Here is a 22,201-nt window from a genome sequence, read left to right as displayed (position 1 = left end):
TAGACGTCAACCATGGCTTACCTAGACCTTTTTTTTTGGGGGTTTTCAAATGGCACAACTACAGACAGTATGTGTGATGGCAGGGTAAATAGAAATCGGATATCTTCAGATTAGAATCAACTTCCAAAGATACAAAACGTATCAGATGCCAATGGGGGGGCAGAGTCGCATATACCCCATCAATGCGAGTCGGACGTCATCAAAACACATCGATCGGCGAAGTTGACACACCCTCGTCAGCCTAAACACAAATAAACACTTTCTGAACTACAGTGAAAGAATAGACTGGTCTAGATATACTACATTAAAGGTGCATCCATCATTAAATCATTACAATAATAGCGCAATGTGGAGGTTACCCTCAATTAAATCAAGAGGAGAAAGAGTGATAGTGATGTCACTTCCCCAAATTGATGCTTTTGGGGTTTGAAGCAATTTGGCCATCTCGAGCATGCAGGTTGTTTCATGTGTTACATCAACGTCAACGCAGCCATTCGGTTCATTTGAAATGTACATCGACCCAAAACACAACAAAAGCGGAAATTGGGCACTTGGACCTGCAGTTTAAATCCAGCCCAAATGACCATGTATGTGGCGCCACATTCAAATTAAATTGTGGACAGACCGCACAATAATAATAATGTGCCAGATCTGCGAAAGCTGAAAGTGTTTTCATTTTTCTCCCATCTTTAATTGCCTGTAATTACCTTCAGTCAAGTCCCAGTGAAATCAAACTTGGGTTTTTACAGTTGCCAGCACTTAAGGAAAATTATATTCTTGGCATGTGAAGTTCAACCGCCCAAGACATATATGAGTATGGCTAGAGAATGCTAACCAAACATTGGTCTTGGTCTGCAAAAGTAAATTGAAAAAGTCAACCAAAGACCAGTGATGTGACCTCAAACACACAAAAAAAACAAACAAAAGAAATACTGTAAAATGCAAACAATCAGTTTTGCATCTTATTTTCCTTCTCAAATGTCTGCATGGAGAGTGGCTGCGTTTGCATAAACAAATACCCATCCTGGGATCCATTTTCAGTGCGGACAAATCGGTTTTCGGATGCAAAGCGCTCGATGGCTATCAGCGTCCACATTCCGCCGTGGTTGGCAGACAAAAAAGGGAAATGACGGGCGCAAATGTGACAGTTACACCGACACGCTTTACTTCCCTGTTTGCCGCCAGTTCTGTTTGGTTGTTTGCATGTTTTCCTTATAGGTCATGCTCTGTATGCATGGTCACAAGAAAAGACGAACAAGACGGTCAATCTGGCGTCCTCATTGAATACATTATGTGACAAAATATTGAATTCATTTCGTCCAAAATGACAAATTGCAATGGAAAGTGCTGGTCAAGCAACAGCAAGGCTTTCAAATGACATGACTAAATGAGGTTGATGGCAGATGGATTTAGGACCATCTTTCAGTCAAGGTCAGTCACCACTAAAACCAAAGAGCTGAGCCATTAATCAATTTCCTTTCGGTCTTTATATGTAAAAGTACACACACAAAAATGTTACAATATTGATTTCTTTACATTTTCTTCTATTACTGGAATTAGGTACTGGAAAGGATCAATGACATTTGAAATAATTTCAACGGGCAAAATTGATTTGAGATACAAGAAAACTGACTTATAAGTCAAAGCAACACTGTATTGAAAAAAAAAAAAGATCACAGATGTGGAAAGCACTCATCAAGAGTTTTAATATGAGGTATGACTCGATAGTGTTTGTCGCAAACCGATTTTCTAACTTCTAACATGTTAAAAACCAATCGACAAATACGGACCTCCACCGCAGTTTGGAGACAGCGTTACATGGAAACTTTCTCTAACCCAATACAAACATCCAAATAGCCACGTGCAAAGCCTGTGTCTTGTTGTCTCACCACAACATCCTCTGCGAACCAAACAAACCAAGCTCCTCAGAGAGCACTCTCAACTTCTCAACACATCCTCAGCACTACCCTTTGAAAAAGAAACGAGCACAAACGCGCACGCGCGCACACGAAAAACATCCCACTCTGGCCTCACATGTGCACACACATGGCGGGTTCGCTCCGCTGGGAGCCCTCGCCGAGACTTCCCCGCCGCTGCTCCAGGAAGCAGATGTGAGGAATGGCGGCGAGCGGGGCGTGGATGGAGACGGTGACTCGCTTGTCGGTCTCGAGCGCTGGTTCTCAAACCGACATTCTAACCAACATTAAAATATAGCAGTAGGGCTAACTGTTCATCAAAAACAAACAAAAAAAAAAGATAATGAATTAATTCTTCAATTAAAAGTCAGACAAAAACTGCAACTAAATAAAAAAAATGAAATGAAAAAATATGAAAAAAAAAAGAAATGTAAATAAACCGAACACCAAAGTTAAATATAACTGAGCTGTACTTCAGCAGTCATTCCACAAGTGGTATGCAGAGCACACTTTGAGCATCACTGCTCCAGGGCAACATGACAACTTTGGAAATATATATACCAAAATAAAAGTTTAAAAATAAACAGTTTTTAAACATTAAATGCAATTGTACTGTACTTAAAGGTTAAACACAACAGAACTGTACTTGGGCAGTGATTCTTTGGAGTTCCACAAAAGGGAGCCTGCGTATGTGCACCACACTGGTCTCAGCATGATGTGGCTGAAGTTGCTTAAGGATGACACAGCAGCAAAAAGGCAAAACACTTTGCCCTGGCACCGTGGCAACAACATCTGGCTTCATTTTGGGAGTAACAACGAAGGGTAATTTAACATGATAGATGAAATGATTTACAGTCAAGGAACATAAATGGCAGTAATGGCAAATTACTCTTGGGGGGTAAAAAAAAAAAAAAAGGAGGAGGAGGGGAAAAGTACTTAATAACTTTCACACACCCACAAATGAGTGCAGAGTTGATATGTTTAATAGTTTGACTCACTCTTAAAAAAAAAAGAAAAAGGATCCACATGACACATGAAGGATCCACCTTCTACCGAGTGATTGGAGAACCTCAGATGACCCTCAATGTGGATCAGATGAACCACAGTGACAGATAAGAACATGAATAATAACCCAGAGCGCAGCATGACATATGGAAGCCTTTGTTTTTCCTACGGGTGTGTGAGAGCGTGTGAGATATCACCCTGTGTCAACAAAAAGATACACAGGAACACTAAGTCTGCTGGCTGTGAAATGAATGACAAACAGATGATTGGCGTGGTATTTATACCGTTAACATTTCACCTAGTGACCATAAAGTATCAACTAAAAAAAAAAAAAAAAAAGGAAATTGGAGTCGAGAAGGCGAATGCAGTTATGCTCGTTTTCACTGGAGGTGTCAGAAATCGGTCCAATGTCAGCAAAACAAATAAAGAGTATCGGACCACACTGGATCTAAAATCTCTGATTTTATCACTCTTATGCAAGCAGTTCATTCCATGTTCCGCTCCAGCAGCAGCATGCAGAGCCCACGTGATCACAACAACAGGTTGCTGAGGTGCTACCACAGTAGCAAGCAGTAAGAGCGAATGTTGTTTGCTTGAAGTCGTTTATTGACACACCAGTTGAAGTTCACGGTAAAACTAAATAAACACATAACAAAAGAATGACACCTATTAAATGTTCAAATACATCACAGCAATGAATAAAAAAATACAAATAAAAAATCTTCGAGAGACGATAACGAGTGAAAATAGGAAAAATTCATTGGATTAGGCAGATTTAGTTAAAAATGAATAGTTGAAATGCTTTGTTTCCGAAGGACGTCCGTCAGCCACATAGCTCTGTGGCTGACGGACGTCCTTTGCGTGCACATTCATTTCTACTTATTAGATAACCTGTTCACCTCATCGTTTTTTGTATCGCATCATTCATGGCAATTTCCTCAAAGGTTTTGGAGATTTCAGGATTCCACCAGACAGCGACAATATGGTTAGGGTTAGGATCAGGTTTGGATTGGATTCAATATCTTAGCGTTTGGGTTAGGTGGTTGGCCAAAATACCGTATGATTAGGGTTAGGTTTAGCTTTAATACCAGACGGTTTGGGTGTGATGGGTATGTTTACGGTTGGGTTCGTCAAAATACTGTAAAGTTGATGATTCATCATCATCTCATATTTGTAACATTCGAGACTACAACTAAATGCAAAAATGGGCACTAAAAGTCATGTTTACCCGATTACGCCACATATATCTGCACTGCTGAAATTGTCTGTTTTTGTTTTGCCTTTCTCAGAGAAATGTGTCTCTTTATCGTAACCAACAGCCACATGTAGAGAAGTAAAATGCAGTAGATCCTTGTCTCGTCCATTGTTCTAATGTTCCAAATTATGGGTTCAATGTGGTGTTGTTTTCAAAATTTCCCCCCAGTGCTCTTTGAATGACAAAAACAACCCAAAGACGAGGCGAGAAGAGATGTTCAGAAATGAGTCGAATCGTGTCGGTACGGTGCAGTGAAAAAGTGACCAGGTGGGTAACACTGTTGCCCCAAAGCAAGATTTTAAGTTTAAGTTTCGAATCTCCACGCAGCAGTCTAAGGGCGCCGCGGATCAGTTATTTTCGTATCCTTACCGCGTTTAACAACAGAAAAGCAAATGATTGCATCGCAATGGCCGCATCGTAATACTTGGTGTGGGTGGGCCAGACAGTGGGTTCTTTCAAAGTGTGAATACATTGGGAGGCACAGAAGGAGGAATTGCTGCACACACGGTGGGTGGGGTGAGGGTTAGGGAGTGTTGTGGGGGAGTGTGCCATGTGCGTCAAAACTCCAAGTCAGGACGTCAGTCAAGAAAAACATATTTTATGCAGCTGATGGCGGCTTTGAACTCTTCCAACTCCTTCGCATCAGATTAGCATATGACTTTTGTGATTATCAAAAGAATTGAAAATGTCGTCCATATCTCTGCTGCCTGTTCCCATGGAGTATGCACATGTTGAACAAAAGTCGCTTCTCTGCAGATGATTAGGATGGAGATGAGCCACGCACCCCTTTCAACATCCCAACAGAGATGGCGCACCCACGCTCTGCAAAAATCCCAATTAGGACTATTCGGCCTTGGCAGAGGTCTGCTAATAGTGTGGTAGAATTTGATTTTGTTTGTCAGGACGTAGCGTTGCACAAAGCGTACTAAAGTGATTTCAACAAAACATTGAACACATTAAAACTGCATGGCTCCTGGTACATGTACTATTGAGTAAAAAGGTCAACGCTAATGACGCTAACACAGCTAGATGTATACACAATTCATCAGTGAATCCATGAGCATTTCCACAATGTAAATACAATACAACAGAAACAAATAAATGGCTCATGAACTAGCTTAGCTGGCCTTCAAGTGAATGACTAAAGCAGCTGTTTTAAAACACTTTTTTTTTTCTTTTCTTTGAAATACAGTGAACGTCTTTATATGCCTTTTCAATCCACAAGAAATGTGATGGTTCACAAAGGTGCCTCATAACATTAACAACAAACAATATTACATGAATTAAGGGAGAATTACCATTGCCACTTTGCAACCCATCAAAACAACAATTTCTACTACTAACATTTTTTTTCTCTGTATCTTTAGTTGGGCACTTACTTTACCTTATGTTGAGCAGCTAGCTGTTACCCGCTGATCAGCGCTGCCACTAGCGATTGGGACCGTTCTTCGCAAGAGATGTTTTCTCTGGCGTCAAAGCCACAAAGAGCCTGGCTTGTCTGTCTGACCTCTACTGGAATCTTGCTACATGCTGCTGTTTTCTGTCAAGATGGCTGGCAAATCGGCTGGTGGCCAAAGCTAGCTAGGCCTCTGCTAGCATGGTGCCTATAGAGCAGAAAGTGAAAATGGGTGAGTGTTTCAGGACAATGTTGTTAGGTTCCACAGGAAAACAAAGGGAATAAATAGGTGGGTGTTTACTGTATTTACAAACTAAAAAAATCTATTAAATTATGATGAGTTTTATGAATAGCAGTGAAATTTCTTCTTCTTCTTCTTCCCATGAATTGACTGGACAGGTGCCTTACTAAATTAACAAACTAAAGAGCATATTCTATTAAATAAAAGTGAGAGGTTTCGACAAACAGAACAGCGAAATAATTTATTTTGTATTTTTCCCAAAGGAGTCTTCTATTATGTTTACGGTGAACTTGCTGATTCCTTAACTGAACAGGTTAACAGGTGCTTGACTTTTTAGGGACATGTTGAGTTATACTGTACAACGGTTAGGGGCCATTACAGACAGAGGAGCTTCGTAAGACCACAAACTTTCATAATAACGAGGTCGTTAATCACCAACCTTTTCTAAAGGTGCCTTCCGTGAAGCGCACTGTGAACTTCCTGATTGCTCTTCAATCCACAAGGACCCTGGCTGCTCGCAGAGGTGCCTGACTAAATAAACCACAAACTGACATTTTTATGAACTTTTATATTAAGTTTGTAAGAATACTAATGAACATTTCGGTGTATCTAATAAGCAGGTAATTCAAGTAGTGGCTCCATGGATATGCATGCTTGTTTTAAACCTAAATGTGCATATTTTTCACTCCTGTATAGACTGGCACACTTCTTCGAATGGTCAGTATAATACTTTTGATGCAGCTAGATGTTTGTGCATACATGTTTGTGTGTTACATACGTGTTTGTGGGTCAAGCGGGTGTTTGGAGGTGGCGGTCGAGGCCCGACTCTGCTGCAGCCTGATATTCTGGGAACGGCCCGAGCGGGGTTGTTGACCCACCTGCTCCCTTCTCTCTTCAGCTGGATCTAGTCAGATTTCAGCAGCTGCATCCCGCCTCACAAAGCGCCTCTTTGTAATCTTCCCGAGGCGCGCGCATACGATTGATGCACAGAGATAGAGGAGGAGGGAAGATGCGCAGTGGCGAAGACACGGGGAGAAAAAAAAATACCTTTTTCTACTCAATTATGTCAAGTCATGATTACTCAAATATGTAGATCGTTCATTTTTTTTGCTCAGGATAAAGATTTGTTTAGTCATTATTAGTGGCTACGGTAGAAAACCTGTTGAAAACAAAATATCAAATAACAATAATAATGTATTGATTTATATAGTGCCTGGCTAACCTCACAAATGAATGCTCAGGTGTGGAAATTCATTTGTGATAATGAATTTTTGGTAATAATACTTTAGTGGAAGTCCCGCGCACATTTCTGAGCCAAAACATCAGCGGCAATGCTAGTGCAAATGGTGTCCTGGCTGGTCCGCCAAGGTCACCTTTTAATCGGCAAAGACATGTCGTACTTGCACTTAAATGCACGACTGAGTTCTAATACACACTATGACAGTTATATCTTTTTTTTTTTTTTTTTATAAAATCTGCCTGATGGGGGGGGAAGGTTGCCCAGGCCAGCTGTAACCACTCTTTAATGTATTTAAATAAGCAGGCTGAAAAGGTCTATGCAAAGAGGATTTGCAAATCACTGACATATATTGAAGAGAGAGAAAGAGAGAGAGAGAGAGAGAGAACAGGATCATGTTCACAGTTAGAAAGTGACAAACACAGTGAAAATAGTAACAAAACCCCTGTAGGCATGCAGCACGCATGTCAGTCTGTATTCGGTCCCTGTGGCCCCAACCCAGACTGACTGGTGACTGGCAGAGAAAAAGTCATTAGACCCGTGAAGTGCAGCGAGCGAGCAAGCAAGCGCATTTACGGCCGCTATAAATACACGTACCTGAGGTGCGGCTCATTAATGCACGTGTTCACATAAAATGCCAAGGCTGGGGAGGGTTTTGGCCTCGGTTCTGATTAAGGCAAGGATCAGTGTCTGAAAAATATTTGGTAAGTGATCCAAGGTGTACTCCACCTTTCGCCCTCGGTCTGCTAGTGTAATGGTTCACATAGCTGACAGAGCTTTTGTTCCTTTCCACAGCGCTAGTCAATCCCCCCCCCCCCAATGAATGAAGAGGTCCACTTTTGCGCTTCACTGACTCAGACTCTTTAAGCCCTTCACGCTACTCAAGTACTTCCATGTAATCTTTTGTCCCTGACCGCGGACTCCCACGCTGTGTAACATCACTACGCTCCGCACCGGTCACGGCTTCTGGGGGCCAATAAGCAGCAGCGTAACACGAAAAAAACAGTTTGTGTTGCCGGAGCGCAGTGATTTGTCTGCGTGTTCGGCACCCGCAGGCCGTTCTTTCGCATCAGTTGAAGAATAGCGAAGTATTTACACGCAGAACAGCAGACTTCCTGATTTTGACGCCCGAGGGCAAGAGAGCACGTGATGTCGAGTGGACGCGACCCTGCCAAGTGTTGCACTTACATGGGTTACAATCACATTTTGGATCTCATTTGAAATTAGGCTGTATTTTCATTGAGGGTCTTTAAATATCATTAGCCAAATAGCACAATTACCCGAGTCATTTTTCCGTTTTCGGAAAACAGGCCAAAACACAACAAACGAAGAGTGTAGTTGCCTCCATTCAACTTTTGCGGATTGCACGAGCGCGAATCTACACAGGCATAAAGAAAAGAAAACACAATTTTTAGCAAGCACTTTTTTAATTGATATTGTCACGGTAAGGTAAAAATTATTTAGGCGATTAAGCTATTAGGCTAGCGATATTTTACTCATTAACCTAAAGTTTTTGTCTTTATTATTCTTGCTATTAATAATCATATTATTATGTTATTGTAAATCAAAAGTTACTTTGAAATTATTTATTTAAAAAAATACATTTAATACAACTAAAATTATTTCCTTATGAAAAAATGGTATAAAGTTATATTTTTTTCATAATACCAAATGAAAGAGTAAAACAATTTAAAAAATATATATATAATCATAATCCATACATTAATTTTCAATTACAATGATTCTTTTTAAAAAGTGTTTTATATAAATGTGATTGTTACATACTCTGAAGAATATTACAATAATTAAAAGCTAAATAATTTCAAAATATATGAATGAATTGTTATATATTATTAAAATACAATATATATATATTTTTAAATATACTGACCATAAATACTGTATAAAGGCAGACTTTTTTTGCTCCCATTGGTCACAAGGTGAACTCAAAGATCTAAGACTTTTTCTCCGTACATAAAACAGCAATTTCTCTCAAATAATCTGTCTAACGCTGTGTTAGTGAGCGCCTCTCCTTTGCCGAGATAATCCATCCACTTTACAGCTGCGGCGTATTATAGGAGTGCCTTAGGCTGCCCACGATAAAAGGCCACTCTATTTGCTACACTTTTTTGGGGGATGAAAATATGCAATGTTGTAGTTTGACATGTGAATTGAACAATCCGGCATTGAATCATCTTGTCACAATAAGCCAAAATGAGCAAACCCTGGCCATGTTGGGCTTTTTGTGGCTCCCCTTCCCGTAACACGTCTATATGTGCCCCACCATCAAATTCACATTCACATGAAGGAGGCCATTACGTGAATGAGGGGGGAAAAAAAACACACACCAAAAAAAAAACGAGCATACCACAAGTTTTATTCTGAGCATATGCTGTGAAGATGAGAGGGTGGTGAGACAAGTTTAGAAGACGGGCGGGGGGCTCGTTGGGGGATGTGTTTTGTAGATTGGAGAGGATAGAAAACACACGCCCACGCTCCTTTGGGATAACTCGGGGACAAGGTACACCATGGGAAGTGTCGTCCTGAGCGTTTTGTGTCTGCTTTCCAGACGGACAATAAGCAGAACCAACTGCACTTGGCTTCAAAAGTATTGGAACAGCGTGGTCAGTTCCTTTAAGTTTTTCTGCAGACTGAAAACATTTGGGTTTGACATCAAAAGATGAATATGGAGTATGAGATCAACAGTTTAGCTTTACATCTGGATCAGACACACAACTTACGTTTGTTAATAGTGAGATACTTTTCCAGGCTTTGTTGTTTGTTTGTTGGGTTACTCCCTAAAATGTGTGTTTAAGTCTGCCGACTGACTCAATCAGTCTAAAAGCTTCCATGTCTTGCCCCGTATCAATTCGTCTGTTGTTTTGGCTGTGTAACTAACTATATAACTAAAGATGGGAGAAAACAGCCCTAACTGTATCAAGAAATACTTGAAAATGTGATCTAACGAACCGACTAATGGGGTAAAATGGGGTAAACAACATATCGAACTAATTCACCAAACAAATGACCAGTCAACAAACCAACTAACAAATGAACTAGTGAAAATAAGCCAGAACAATCATTCTAACTCAAAACAATAACAATCATTTGGTAAAAGCAAGAAACAATACATTTCACATTTTACTGATTTACGTTGTACGACTAACCAACCAATGAGCTAACAGCCGGCCAAACGAACTAACCAATTAACGAGCAAAAACAATACCGCTAACTATCTAACTAACAGGTAAAAAACAACAAATAAATAAAGTATCTGTTAGTCTCTTTAGTCATTGTGGAGGTCAATAACAATTAACTACCTAACAAACAAATGAACAAAGTATTAGGGGGAGTATACATTTTGATTTCAAGCAACGTTCCAACACACTTTGAAGAGTTGGAGGTCACTAGTTTTCCGACTTCTCAGTTTCCTGGAAGGCAGCATCACAAACAAATCAACAAACGGCAAAGATATTATCTTGACTTGAGGTACTGGGCGAGTCGGAATCCTGACACCGAGCTGCATTCAAACAAACTTTTCCGAGTCGGAGGTTGCCGGTTTTCCGACTTCTCAATTTCCTGGAGGGCAGCGCAACTAGCAAACCGACGCACGGCGATGACAGTGCCTTTCGCCCTTGTGCTTTCATGCTTGGCAGAGGTAAAAAAGAACATCAGCAAGTGATCTTCCCGCCCGTGTAGCGCTGAGACACCTGACATTGAGCAGATCTCGTATTCCTGGAGGCGAACCGAGCGAGCTGCTACTAAAACAGCTTCCAAAACCTTGTTGTTCATCCGTCCTAATTCAAACGAACACGCGGAACTATCGCCAGAAAGAAAGAGTTGAGAAATGGCAGAAAATAATCTGGAAACACTTGAGCTCTTTTACGCTTTTGACATTAAAAAAAAAAAAAAAAAAAAAAAAAAACGAGCGTGGCTGAAGGCCAAAAAAAGACCCTCAGACATTTTGGACTAATTGTTTCCTTCAGTCTGCCCCGATCCGTTCGGTAGTCCCTTCCACCTCTGCACGCCGGCTAATAGGTTTAAATAAAACCCGCAATTGGTCCAGTAAAGCGCTCATTAAGGCGTTTTAATAGCAGACGTTTTGGGCGGGTGCAGGGGTGAAGGGTCAACAGGAGGTCCCGGCACATGGCGGCCGTCACCGGCGATAGCGGCCGTGATTAAAACCAGCGGCGTCAGACATCATTCGGGTCCTCGACCTCGCTAAGTAGGCGACCTGGAATAAGCGTTGGCGGCGCTCCAAAGTGGGGGGATTGTCCAACGGTGAATTTCCACACGGGAGAGCTGGAAAATTCTCACCTAAAGATTCGGTATTGACACACTCCACTGCGACCGAAATGCTTTTTGGCGTTATTAATCGTACGCCAAATAAATTGACTTTCCAGGGCTTTCATTTGGGGGGAATTTTGGTTTTCAGCTCTAAAACGTTGACTCAGTAGCTGGCTATCACAATAATATATAGATTTTTTTTGTTTTTATTTCTTTTGGGGGAGGGCCGGCGGGGGGGGGGGGGGGGGGGAAATCAACCCCAACAGCTACTTTTAGGTGCATCACATTGTATTTTGGTAGGCAAGTATATCACCCAAAAAAAAAAAAAGTCGAAAGGAGCCATTCCCGAAAACACACAGGAAGTGGGACATTTTTGTTTGAAGCAGCCATTTTAAATATATATATATATATATATAAAATGAAGTCAAATTCAATGAAACGTGTGCTGCCTATATGATTAAATTACACAGAACTCATTATTTTGCAAGCCAGTTAAACTGTGTCACATGATAGTCACAACGTGTGCGCTTAATTAAAATTGTAAAAAAAAAAAAAAAAGATGGGTGGAGAGAGGGAACCAAAAGTGTAAATGAATCGTAACCAATGGGAGGGCCGAGTGGTTTGGTTTGTCGCGGCCAATCGCAGGCGGAAGGCGGGAGTGGGCGACGGCGTGAAACCTCGGAGTCAAGTTGCGCAAACGCGAAGCGCGCAGCTCACACAGAGGAGGTCCGCTCGCACGACCGAATGCCTCCGGGGTGGCAGCCTCGGATGAATGAAAACGAACACTAAGTGCGGAAGATTGCTGCAAGGGAGGATTGGACTTTTTACGCAGCGTGCGTAAAAGGCGCACCGGCCAGCCTGCTCTCTTTTGTCGGGTCGAAGTGTCGAATTCGAGGTGAGAAGAATGCTGAAAATGACCGAGGAGCACGACAAGTGCGTGGGCGACCAACCGTGCAGCCCCGCGGGCACCAGCAGCTCCATGTCCCAAGATGAGTCCGACTCGGACGCGCCGTCGTCGCCCGCCGGCTCCGACGGCCACGCCGCATCGCTGCTCGCCGGCTTGGGCAAGAAGTTGGACTCGGAGGACGACGAGCGCTTCCCGGCTTGCATCCGGGACGCCGTGTCGCAGGTGCTGAAGGGCTACGACTGGTCCCTGGTGCCCATGCCGGTGCGAGGCAACGGCTCGCTGAAGAGCAAGCCGCACGTCAAGAGGCCCATGAACGCCTTCATGGTTTGGGCACAGGCGGCCCGCAGGAAGCTGGCCGACCAGTACCCGCACCTGCACAACGCCGAACTGAGCAAGACTCTGGGGAAACTCTGGCGGTAAGGAAAGGAATTTTGCTGATGTTTGAGCTTACGATTTATTCAGATCACGCAAAGGGTCAATTGACTTTTGTCAGAGCCGTGCACAAAAGTCATCATTTGGAGCAGTTCACCGAATTCATAGTTGGGATTCATTGAATTTTGGCACCCTCAAGGACAAAGCAGTTAGTTGGACAAAAGAGAAATAATCAACTAACTGTCGTAACTAATCGTGAATGCAACAACGTGTTCTGAGTTCGTTTGTGATCAATTCAATCACAGGTGTCAAACTGGTGGCCCGGGGGGCCAGATCTGGCCCGCCACATCATTTTATGTGCAAATCAAAATTGCTAATTGCGTTCTGTTGTAATAACGTTGAAATATCGCGAGCATTTTTTTGTTACCAACCCCCCTTTGGAAAGAAATGTACTAGTTGAGAAAAATGTTTTATAGGCTTCTGAATTTAAAAGTAGTTATTCATCAATTTGTCGTGTAATTATATGAGGTGATATTTCCTTTATATGGGTTCACAGTCATAACGGTCCCCATAATTACGATGTGGTCTGTGACAAAAATGAGTTTGACACCCCTGAATTTTTTTTGTTCTGTTTTGTGGAAATAGTTTGCTTTCCGAGAGCGAAAAGAGGCCGTTTGTGGACGAGGCAGAGCGCCTGAGGGTTCAGCACAAGAAGGACCACCCGGACTACAAATACCAGCCCAGGCGGAGGAAGAACATCAAGCCCGGCCAGAGCGACTCGGACTCCGGTGCCGAGCTGGCGCAACATCAACAACAACAACAGCAGCAGCAGCAGCAACATCATCATCATCATCATCACCACATGTACAAAGCGGAACCGGGGATGGCGGGACTCGGCGGGATGGGCGACGGACACCACCATCCTGAACACGCAGGTCAGCGCCATCTTTAAAAAGTGCTTCCGTCGGTAATATTTCAAGCGGTGCTAAATAAAGTCTTTTAAATGCATTCAAAACTTACCCGAGAGCGCCCCCTGGAAAGCTAGAAAAAAAACGATCAACACGACATTGTGTGGACATGTCTGTCGTCCTAGGAGGCACGGAACACATGGCTGAAATTCAGCAGGAAGAAGAAGAAGAAGTTGTCCAATTTGGTTTGAGGCAACCATTTTGGGCAAAAAGCAGCCTTTGTTTTGGGGGAATTCCCGCGCTCGAACTTTTAAAGGAATTCTCCTAAGTGAGCCCCAATCAGAAGCTGGTATGCTAAACTGATAGGCTGTGTTAAATTGCCAAGCGTTTTTTTTTTTGTTTTTTTTTTCTGCGCCCTCTCATGTGGAGAGAGCAAGGCATCAATGGCGTTCGTCCAACTTTTCAAACCTTGAAAAGTTAGAAAAGAAATCAGCCGCTGACACCAGTTTCCCCGACCAACACCCAATTTGGGGGACGTGTCTATCGTGACAGGACGCATGAAAAAGTCTCAAGGACCCATGCTTGAAATTGTAGACAAAGGTGGTCATTTTGGTTTGAAGCAGCCAAATACTGGGCTTGTACTTTGACTGAGTCCTGAGGGAATTCACCCAAAATGAGCCCCCATTGGAAACAACCATCCTAATTTGTAATTTTGAGGATTTGTCGTGGCAAAAGGGGTGCGACGGCCACACCGTCGCTGCTCGTTGTTTTTATCATTGCGGGATCAAATGTTCAAGAGCCTCTGTTCTGTCTGTGCTTCAATTCTGATTATTGGTATATATATCTTTTCAGGACAGCCCCACGGTCCACCGACACCGCCCACCACCCCGAAAACGGACGCGCACCACGGCGCCAAGCAGGACCTGAAGCACGAAGGCCACCGTCTGGCCGACAGCGGCAGGCAGAACATCGACTTCAGCAACGTGGACATCTCCGAGCTGAGCACGGACGTCATCAGCAACATGGAGGCCTTCGACGTGCACGAGTTCGACCAGTACCTCCCCTTGAACGGCCACATCGCCACTTCCTCCTCCGCCTCGGTCGCCGCCGTCTCCTCGGAGCAGGCCTCTTACGGCGCCCCCTACGGCGGCTCTGCGTGGAATCGCAAGAGCGCCGTGACCTCGTCGTCCCCCGAGGTGGCCCAGCAGCGCCTCCACATCAAAACGGAGCAGCTGAGCCCGAGCCACTACAGCGAGCGCTCCCCCTCGCACCCCGACTACGGCACCTACAACAGCCAAGCCTGCGTCACCCCCTCAGCGGCGCCTTTCCCCGCCTCGCAGTGTGACTATACCGACCTGCAGAGCTCCAACTACTACAACCCTTACTCGGGCTACCCCTCCAGCCTCTACCAGTACCCTTACTTCCACTCGCCCAGGCGGCCCTACGGCAGCCCCATCCTCAACAGCCTGTCCGTGGCGCCTGCTCACAGCCCCACCGCCTCCAGTTGGGACCAGCCCGTCTACACCACGCTGACCCGACCTTGATGGGCGGGAGAGATGCGTTCCGGTCAAGCACTACTAACGAAGGAAGCGAGGAGCACAACAAGCAAAAGATTTAAAAAAAAAAAAAAAAAAAAGTGCCTGCTGATTTTCTACAAAATACTCTATATCTTTGCAACACTTGACTTTTTACACCAAGAGAACTATTGGTGGTGCCTCCGTGAGGACGTATTATCTCCCGAAACCCTGTACATTTACCCCGTTATTTTTTTTTTTAATATGTTTTTTTTAGAGCATGCACTTATAGGTGAAACACTAGCCTCTTTCACACAGAGATCCTGCAAAACAGCTGCATCAGAGAGGTAATAGAAAATCCAGCGTTAAGGGTCCTGTAAAGTGAAACTAAATTTCTTCAAAAGTGTTCTTAACAACCTTGGATAAGTGAAAAAAAAAATCGTGAAGAATCAAGCCGTTGTCTCCGCGGTGGGCGTGTCTCCTGAATGCGTGAAACCATGCCCCACTGAAAAAATGGATGCTACTTCATCTAGCAATTTATGCATTCATAAGCCATGATACTATACTAAACTAAAAGCCTCCAGTGGCTACAATACTTCCCACAGTGGAAAGCCCTGCAACGTGAAGCGCTGGCCACTAGCTAGCTTGAGCGCTAACAGGCTTCCGGGGCTCCCTGCGGCCGGCGGACTCATTTGGGAATTTTAAATAACGACACACAGCTGTTCCAATAATTCTGGTATCCAGGGAAGATTAATCTTCAGGGTGTAGATAATGGTCACTGCAAAAACTCAAAATCTTACCAAGAATAGTTGTCTTATTTCTAGTCAAAAGTCTCAAAACTTTTAGGTGATGAGTCTTATTTGAAGTGTAATCAGATTAGTTTTGAGACTTTTGAGTAGAAACAAGACAAATATTCTTGGTAAGATTTTGAGTTTTTGCATTGTAGGCTTCTACAGTGGGTTAGGGAGGGACTCATGTGGGATGCCCAAGTGCATTACTGGGCTCTGTTTTAGCCACGCCCCAAAAATCAGGAAAATCGGTTATCTTCAAAATTCAGCACTACATAATTCTGTTTTCTCACATTATCAGCAATAATCTTCATACATGTCAAATGCATTTAGAAAAAAAAACATTCTGAATTCATTTTACAGGGTCTTTAAGTCATCTTTTTTTCACGCAGAACCCAGGGAAGGTGGGATTTTGCCACTTTCTCACGGTACTCCCTTAAACAAGCCGCTTTCACACAGAGAGCCTGCAAAATTGTTCCTTATGAGCCATTCAAGTAAATTCCACATTAATCTGCCATTTCCTTTTGCACAGAATTCAGCAAAGATAGAATATTGCTGCAACATTCACACAGCGAGCAAACGTATTGGTGTTTGGGAAGTAGTTTGTCTGACAGCATATTTTACTTTTAACACAACAGAGCAGGAGAAGGAAGTGTCAGGTGTGAAACGTGACCTCTGTTTCAGAATTCTCCAACTTATTTCACGCATTGGTCCTGCAAAAAAGCCAAAACGGGTGGCCTCTTTCACGCACAAATCAGAGCCGTAAAAGTTAACGGAGCATTTCACACAGACTGAAGCTAAGTGGTAAATTACTGCAAATGTGTGGACATTCACACAGCGACACACTGTCCCGAAATCAGTAAATAGGATGACTCTAAATTGAAATATTTTGCCGGACACTGATAATTGCTTTTAACACAACAGGGCAGGAGACGTGAGTGTCGCGTGTGAAACTTTTTATTGCCTTTTAAGCTGCTTCTTGGACAGAAATCCCATCAGAGACGCTACTCCAAGCGATTATCAACCTTTGCTGTTCACACAATCAGATAATTAGATGATGATGATGACCAAGAGGATTAATTGATTATCAAAATAGTTGTTCCATCCAAATAAGACATTTGAAGACATCTGCTTCTACTTTCAAAGACAACGATCAACATTTTTGATGATTTTATAACATGGTACAATCCAAACCAGTGATTGAATCATAATTTATTTTAATGTCCTGTTTTGTTTTTTTCAATAAAGGGATCAAAAGAATTTTTTTATCCGATTAATTGAAGAAAAATAATCAACAGATTAACCGATTATTAAAAGAATCGTTAGTTGCAGCCCTAGAAAACGCGGATACATTCAGGCTTGAAAGATGCTGTGTGAAAAGGGATACTGACTAATTTCTGGGACGTGAGAGGTGTACACATTAAGAAATGTTTTTAGTTTCCCTGCATCAAAGTCTTAACAAAAGCGACTGGTATGAATCTTACAGTGTAAAAGTCTTATATATATATATATATATATATATATATTTATGTTCTTACATTATTGGTTTCTCTCATACACACATGAAATGTTTTTTTTTTATTATTATTACTATTTTTGCTTTGTTTAAAACACCTAAAGGAAAGACATCATTCCGATTAAGACAGAATTCCAGGGGGGAAAAAAAACAAAAAAAAAAACATTCCTTGCGACAGAACAGGTGTCGGCGAGCTATGTCCGGCAAATTGCGATTAGTCATGACGGAGGGCTGAAGGAAATGGGATAAAATAACACGGCCTGCTCTGAGTGACGCGTCAGCTGGACGACACATGGGTGTGTGTATGTGTGCGCGTGCATGTTCGATATGTAAATGTTTGAGTCCATCCCCAGAGTGAGGTTTTTTTTTTTCCTCCTCCCGTTTTTATCTTAGCAGCCATCAAGTGCCGACGACGCGTTTCCGTCTGGCACAAAACGTCTTTGTGCCTTTTTGAAAAATATACTGTCAGTATTTCCCGTTAAATCTTGACTTTTCTTAATCATTCCTTACCGCTCTTAAAATTTCTCCAATTTTCTTTTGTACATTATTATGAGTGTGTCATTTTGAGGACAAAGGTTGTGAAAATGATTGTTCTATTAACTCGAGTTTTTCCCATTCAAACACTTGCGAAGCTAACCCATGTGCTGGCTGATATTTTTGGGTGTTTTTTAAATAAAATACATGTTCCTTATATCTCTTATATTGTCTTTTTTTACTCACGTATGCATGTCGTCACACCATATATCATAGCCCAGACCTATGCAGAAGAAGGGAGATTGTTGTCACGCGTATGATGTGGCCAGTACTTGCCAAAGATTCCTGCAGTTCCTTCAAAGTGCTGGCTGATTTGTTTGGGTTTTAAAATAGCACATGTATTACCAACCTGCAGCATAGTCCAGGCATATTAAGAATACTGGAGATTTTTGTCACATGTAGGACACAACCAGTACTTCCATAAAATTCCTCCTTTAATTTTGACGATGGGTTTTTGTTTTTGTTTTTGTTTCATTCCCATGTACTGTATGTCTTGCCACCCTAAGCCATAGCCAAGACCTAAAAATATGGGAAAGTGTTGCCACACATAGGAGAAAGCCAGTACTGGCCAAAAGTTCCTGCAGCATTTTTTATGTGCTGACCGATTTATTTATTTATTTTTCAAAAAGGCCGATTTTTTATTTTTTATTTTTTATTTTTTTATGTTTGTGTGTGTGTGTGGTTGGCAAGACTTCCATCTTGCGGAGATTTTTGTCACATGTAGGACACATCTGGTATTTGCGTGGGAAATGTTTGTCACCTGTAAGACAAAGCTAGTACTGGTCAAAAAATGTTGTGTCTTTAATGTGCTGGTGAATTTTGTATGTTTGTTTTTTGTTTGTTTTTTTAAATACATGCATATGTCTTGCCATTGGCCAAATGCTCTTACCACCTGAAGTCATCACCCTGACATATTAAGAATCCAGGAGATTGTTGGCACATGTAGGTCACATCCAGTACTTGCCTGAAATTTCTTCTGTAATGTGCTGGCTTTTTTTCTCTCGTGTGTGTGTGTGTGTGTGTGTGTGTGTTGGTGTGTTTTTATTAATTCCCACATCTTGCCATGCTACCACATGGCACATACATATCAACAATACAGGAGATTGACGGCACATGTAGCACACAGCCAGCACATTGTTTGACTCTTTTTTGATAATTTTTTTTAAACAGAGTTGGAAATAATAAATAAACAAAACAAATTGATTATAATGATGCTTAGTTGCTGACGAGCAGTCATTTTTACCCCAAAATGAGTGACACTCTCCCGACCCCGTCGAAGTTCCGTAGGAAGAGCAGCGCTCAATTCTTCCTTTTTAGAAAGCGAAGACGGGAGAAGAATGGAGTGGAGAGACCGTCCCGCTTTGAGCGAGTCGGGGTTGGCATGCATGTCAAGCCGAGTGCCAGGGCCGCACTGCTGAATTTTAATGATTCATTATGCCGCGGAGGGGCCTCATTGTGTCCCTTTATCCGGAGAGCGAGAAAGGAATTAATTGGACAGAAAATGGAAGGGCAAGGGGAACTGACGAGCCATTAAGAGGGTCCTGAATGGACAATTAGATGCACACGGAGAAAGATTTTCTCCCTCCGTTCTCTCACTGTCTCATATTTATAAATTAAAAAAAAACACAAACTGTAGAATCATATCAGCGCACATAATCTGTGGATAATAAAAGAAGATAATACCACAGCAGATGGGGTGTGGGTGGATCAAGAACGAGTTGTTTTTCTTCCCTCAAAGTCCTGTTTTTTTTTTTTTTTTTTTTTTTTTTTTGCACTAGTGTTTGCCAAATACTTTCAGGAGGAACTCTTGAGAAAGAACAGGAGTGAATAAAAGTGAGGGGAAAAGGCTCTTCAGGGTGCTTGGGTCCAGTTTCCCTGGAACTTGTCCACTTGTTTCTTATGGGGAAGGCCTTCTTGAAAGGGCCGCTGTAAATACAGTGGATTTAAAAAGTCTACACACCCTGAAGAAAATGTAAGGTTTTAGTGATGATGTGAAAAGAAAGAGGAGGGAAATCGTTAGATTTTGACCTTTCAGAGTTAAAAACTCCAACCTCGGTTTTATCACACCATAAATATTTTTCCACATGCTTTTAGGAGAATTCTTGTATGCTTCTGCCACATTTATTTTGGGTGTTTTGTACTTACACCTTGTCACCATATAAGGAAGAAGGAGTTTTAATACAAAACCAATTTAAAAAAAAAAAAAAAAAAAAAAGTCTATGTCCGATTACAAAGTGCAGGTATAGGTCTTTGTTTTTGTTTTTTCGTGGTTGTTTTCTTTTATTTTCATGAATATTCAGGATACTGATGATACTGACATAATAATTTGTAGTAGTGCACCTAGCAATAACATCTATAACATGTATTATCTTACTTATTATTATAGTCCTGTACTATGTTGATGTTCATATAACGTAATAGTTATATAGAATCATAAGGAAGTAGAGATGAGGGTATGAGTAAATATATTTTTACTTTTTCCTGCTCCTATTTGATTATGTGAAATTCAACTTGATTTGTAAGTCATTTCTTTTTAATATTTTTCAATTGTCTGATTCAAAGAAAGAATTCAATTCAAATTCAGTTGTACCCTGTAAGGCAGACATATGAAGAATATGGGAGATTGTTGTCAAGTGTAGTACACAGCCAGTTGAGAAAGGTTGTGAAACTTGGTTTTCTTATTCACACTCAAAAAAATACAAAAATAAAAATCCCACATGCGTTTGTGAAATTTCAAGGGTGCTTTTGCAAATGTTCTAAACATAATTTTCCTAGCTGTTGACTGTGACTGTGACTGTTGTCACATGTAGGGCACAGCCAGTACTTGCCAGAAATTGCTGCATGCCACTGCATAGTCTCACTTAACCTTGTCATTTGGGGAAACGCTTGTGCATGCAAAGATAAACCAGGTGTTGGCTGATTGGTGTGTATTTGTTTGTTTTTAATAAAATACATGTTCTTCATAACCGTGACTCTTATGGTCCTGATTTTGGCCCAAAAATTCAAGGTTGAATTCATGGGACCAAATCACATTCCCCACATGCTTCTGGGAGACTTCATGTATCTTTTGCAACATTTAACTTCATTTCGTAAGAAAGGCTTCTTTCTTGCCAGCATAATCCCACCGACTAGACATGAAGAATATGGGAGATCGTTGTCACATTTAGCCAGCACTTGCCAGAAATTCCTGAATATCTTTTAACGTTTCTGTTGAGGTGAAGATAATGATTTGGGGGTGAATGTCGGCTTGTCACGTCGATTATGAGGGAGAGAAATGCCAACATTTTGGAAGTCGGACAAGTTTAGGCACTCTCGAACAGATTATGTATATGTATGGTTAAAATAGTTTATGTGTCGTGGTAGGTAGGAGAGAGTACAGGTATGTCTGGCGATCGTGAGAAAAGATGACGCAGTTCATGGAGTGAATGGTGTCGTGCGGTGAGTCAGCGTCGCTCACGCCGTGTTTCATAGTTCTATATCTGTACATCATTATTATTTTGCCATCAAAAGCCCTTTCTCAGCCTGGTTTTGGTTTTCTAGAATAATATTCCGTGGGTGGTGAAACATCAGTCAAAATGCTCTAAAATGGCTGGCAGCGTGAGGAGCTCTGCAAGTTTGGCTAGCCGACTGTAGGCCCAGACACTTGGGGAACACGGGCGATTGCTGTCATGTGTAGGACACAGCCAGTATTTGCCATGGATTCAGTTGTACGGGTTAGAGTTCATATTCAATTCTGAAACGATACATCTCGGTCTCATTTCTTGCATGATAAAAAGGGGTGTGTGGATGTTTTATATCCACTGCAGCTTGTAATAAAATTTGGATGGGAATTTGGGGGAACTTCCATGTGAGTGAAGGAATGGAGGAAGGAAAGTTACAAATGGACAGAAATATCTTGGAATATGTAATGATTGTACCGAGGTTACATCCCAAAGGACACGCGTGGGGAAATTGGTGCTTCCACCACCTGACCACATCCCATTGGTTTTTCTTTTTGGTTTTTTTTCACCCCCAAGTGGGTTAGCTCGCCCGCTAGCGTAGCCTCATCCTGACTAACGAGCCTGGCTGACTCAGGGCATGTTTCAGAGGATAAAAAAGGAAAAAAACAAAAAGAAATAAGAGGGAGATTGTGAGGCTGATTTAAAGGCAGAACGAAGTGGATAGGAAGAATATTTCTTCATCTCCCCGAATCTTGCTGGCTGCTTTCCACTTGGATTTCTTGTGTTGGCATCCACAAATTTAATTGGCTCTTGTGTGAAAGCACAATGCTGATTGTACTTTCAGTTTATTTCTAACCAATAATGCTGAATTATTGTTCTTCATTC

General features: G+C 42.0%; 1 protein-coding gene and 1 long non-coding RNA gene across 4 annotated transcripts in view; one reads left to right on the top strand and one right to left on the bottom strand.

Moving 5' to 3' along the window:
* Window positions 1-6,764, bottom strand: part of LOC133466591 (uncharacterized) — a 36,935-nt gene extending 30,171 nt beyond the window's left edge. Inside the window, exons 1-3 of one of the 3 annotated variants that reach the window (XR_009784974.1) lie at window positions 6,592-6,764; window positions 6,253-6,344; window positions 5,561-5,780 (exon numbers count right to left, since the gene is read on the bottom strand). This is a non-coding gene — a long non-coding RNA (uncharacterized LOC133466591). The remainder of the gene's footprint in view (window positions 1-5,560; window positions 5,781-6,252; window positions 6,345-6,591) is intronic. The other 2 variants (XR_009784973.1, XR_009784972.1) reach the window with 2 other exon arrangements.
* Window positions 6,765-11,956: 5,192 nt separating this feature from the next.
* Window positions 11,957-18,035, top strand: sox8a (SRY-box transcription factor 8a). Its single transcript, XM_061749803.1, has 3 exons — window positions 11,957-12,660; window positions 13,262-13,551; window positions 14,377-18,035. Exons 1-3 carry the CDS (start codon window positions 12,242-12,244, stop codon window positions 15,066-15,068), a joined length of 1,401 nt encoding a protein of 466 aa, XP_061605787.1. The 5' UTR covers window positions 11,957-12,241; the 3' UTR covers window positions 15,069-18,035.
* Window positions 18,036-22,201: the final 4,166 nt, after the last annotated feature.

Source organism: Phyllopteryx taeniolatus, chromosome 16, assembly GCF_024500385.1.
Source record: "Phyllopteryx taeniolatus isolate TA_2022b chromosome 16, UOR_Ptae_1.2, whole genome shotgun sequence".
NCBI classification, from domain to species: Eukaryota; Metazoa; Chordata; class Actinopteri; order Syngnathiformes; family Syngnathidae; genus Phyllopteryx; species Phyllopteryx taeniolatus.
This window is presented reverse-complemented; position numbering and strand designations above follow the sequence as displayed.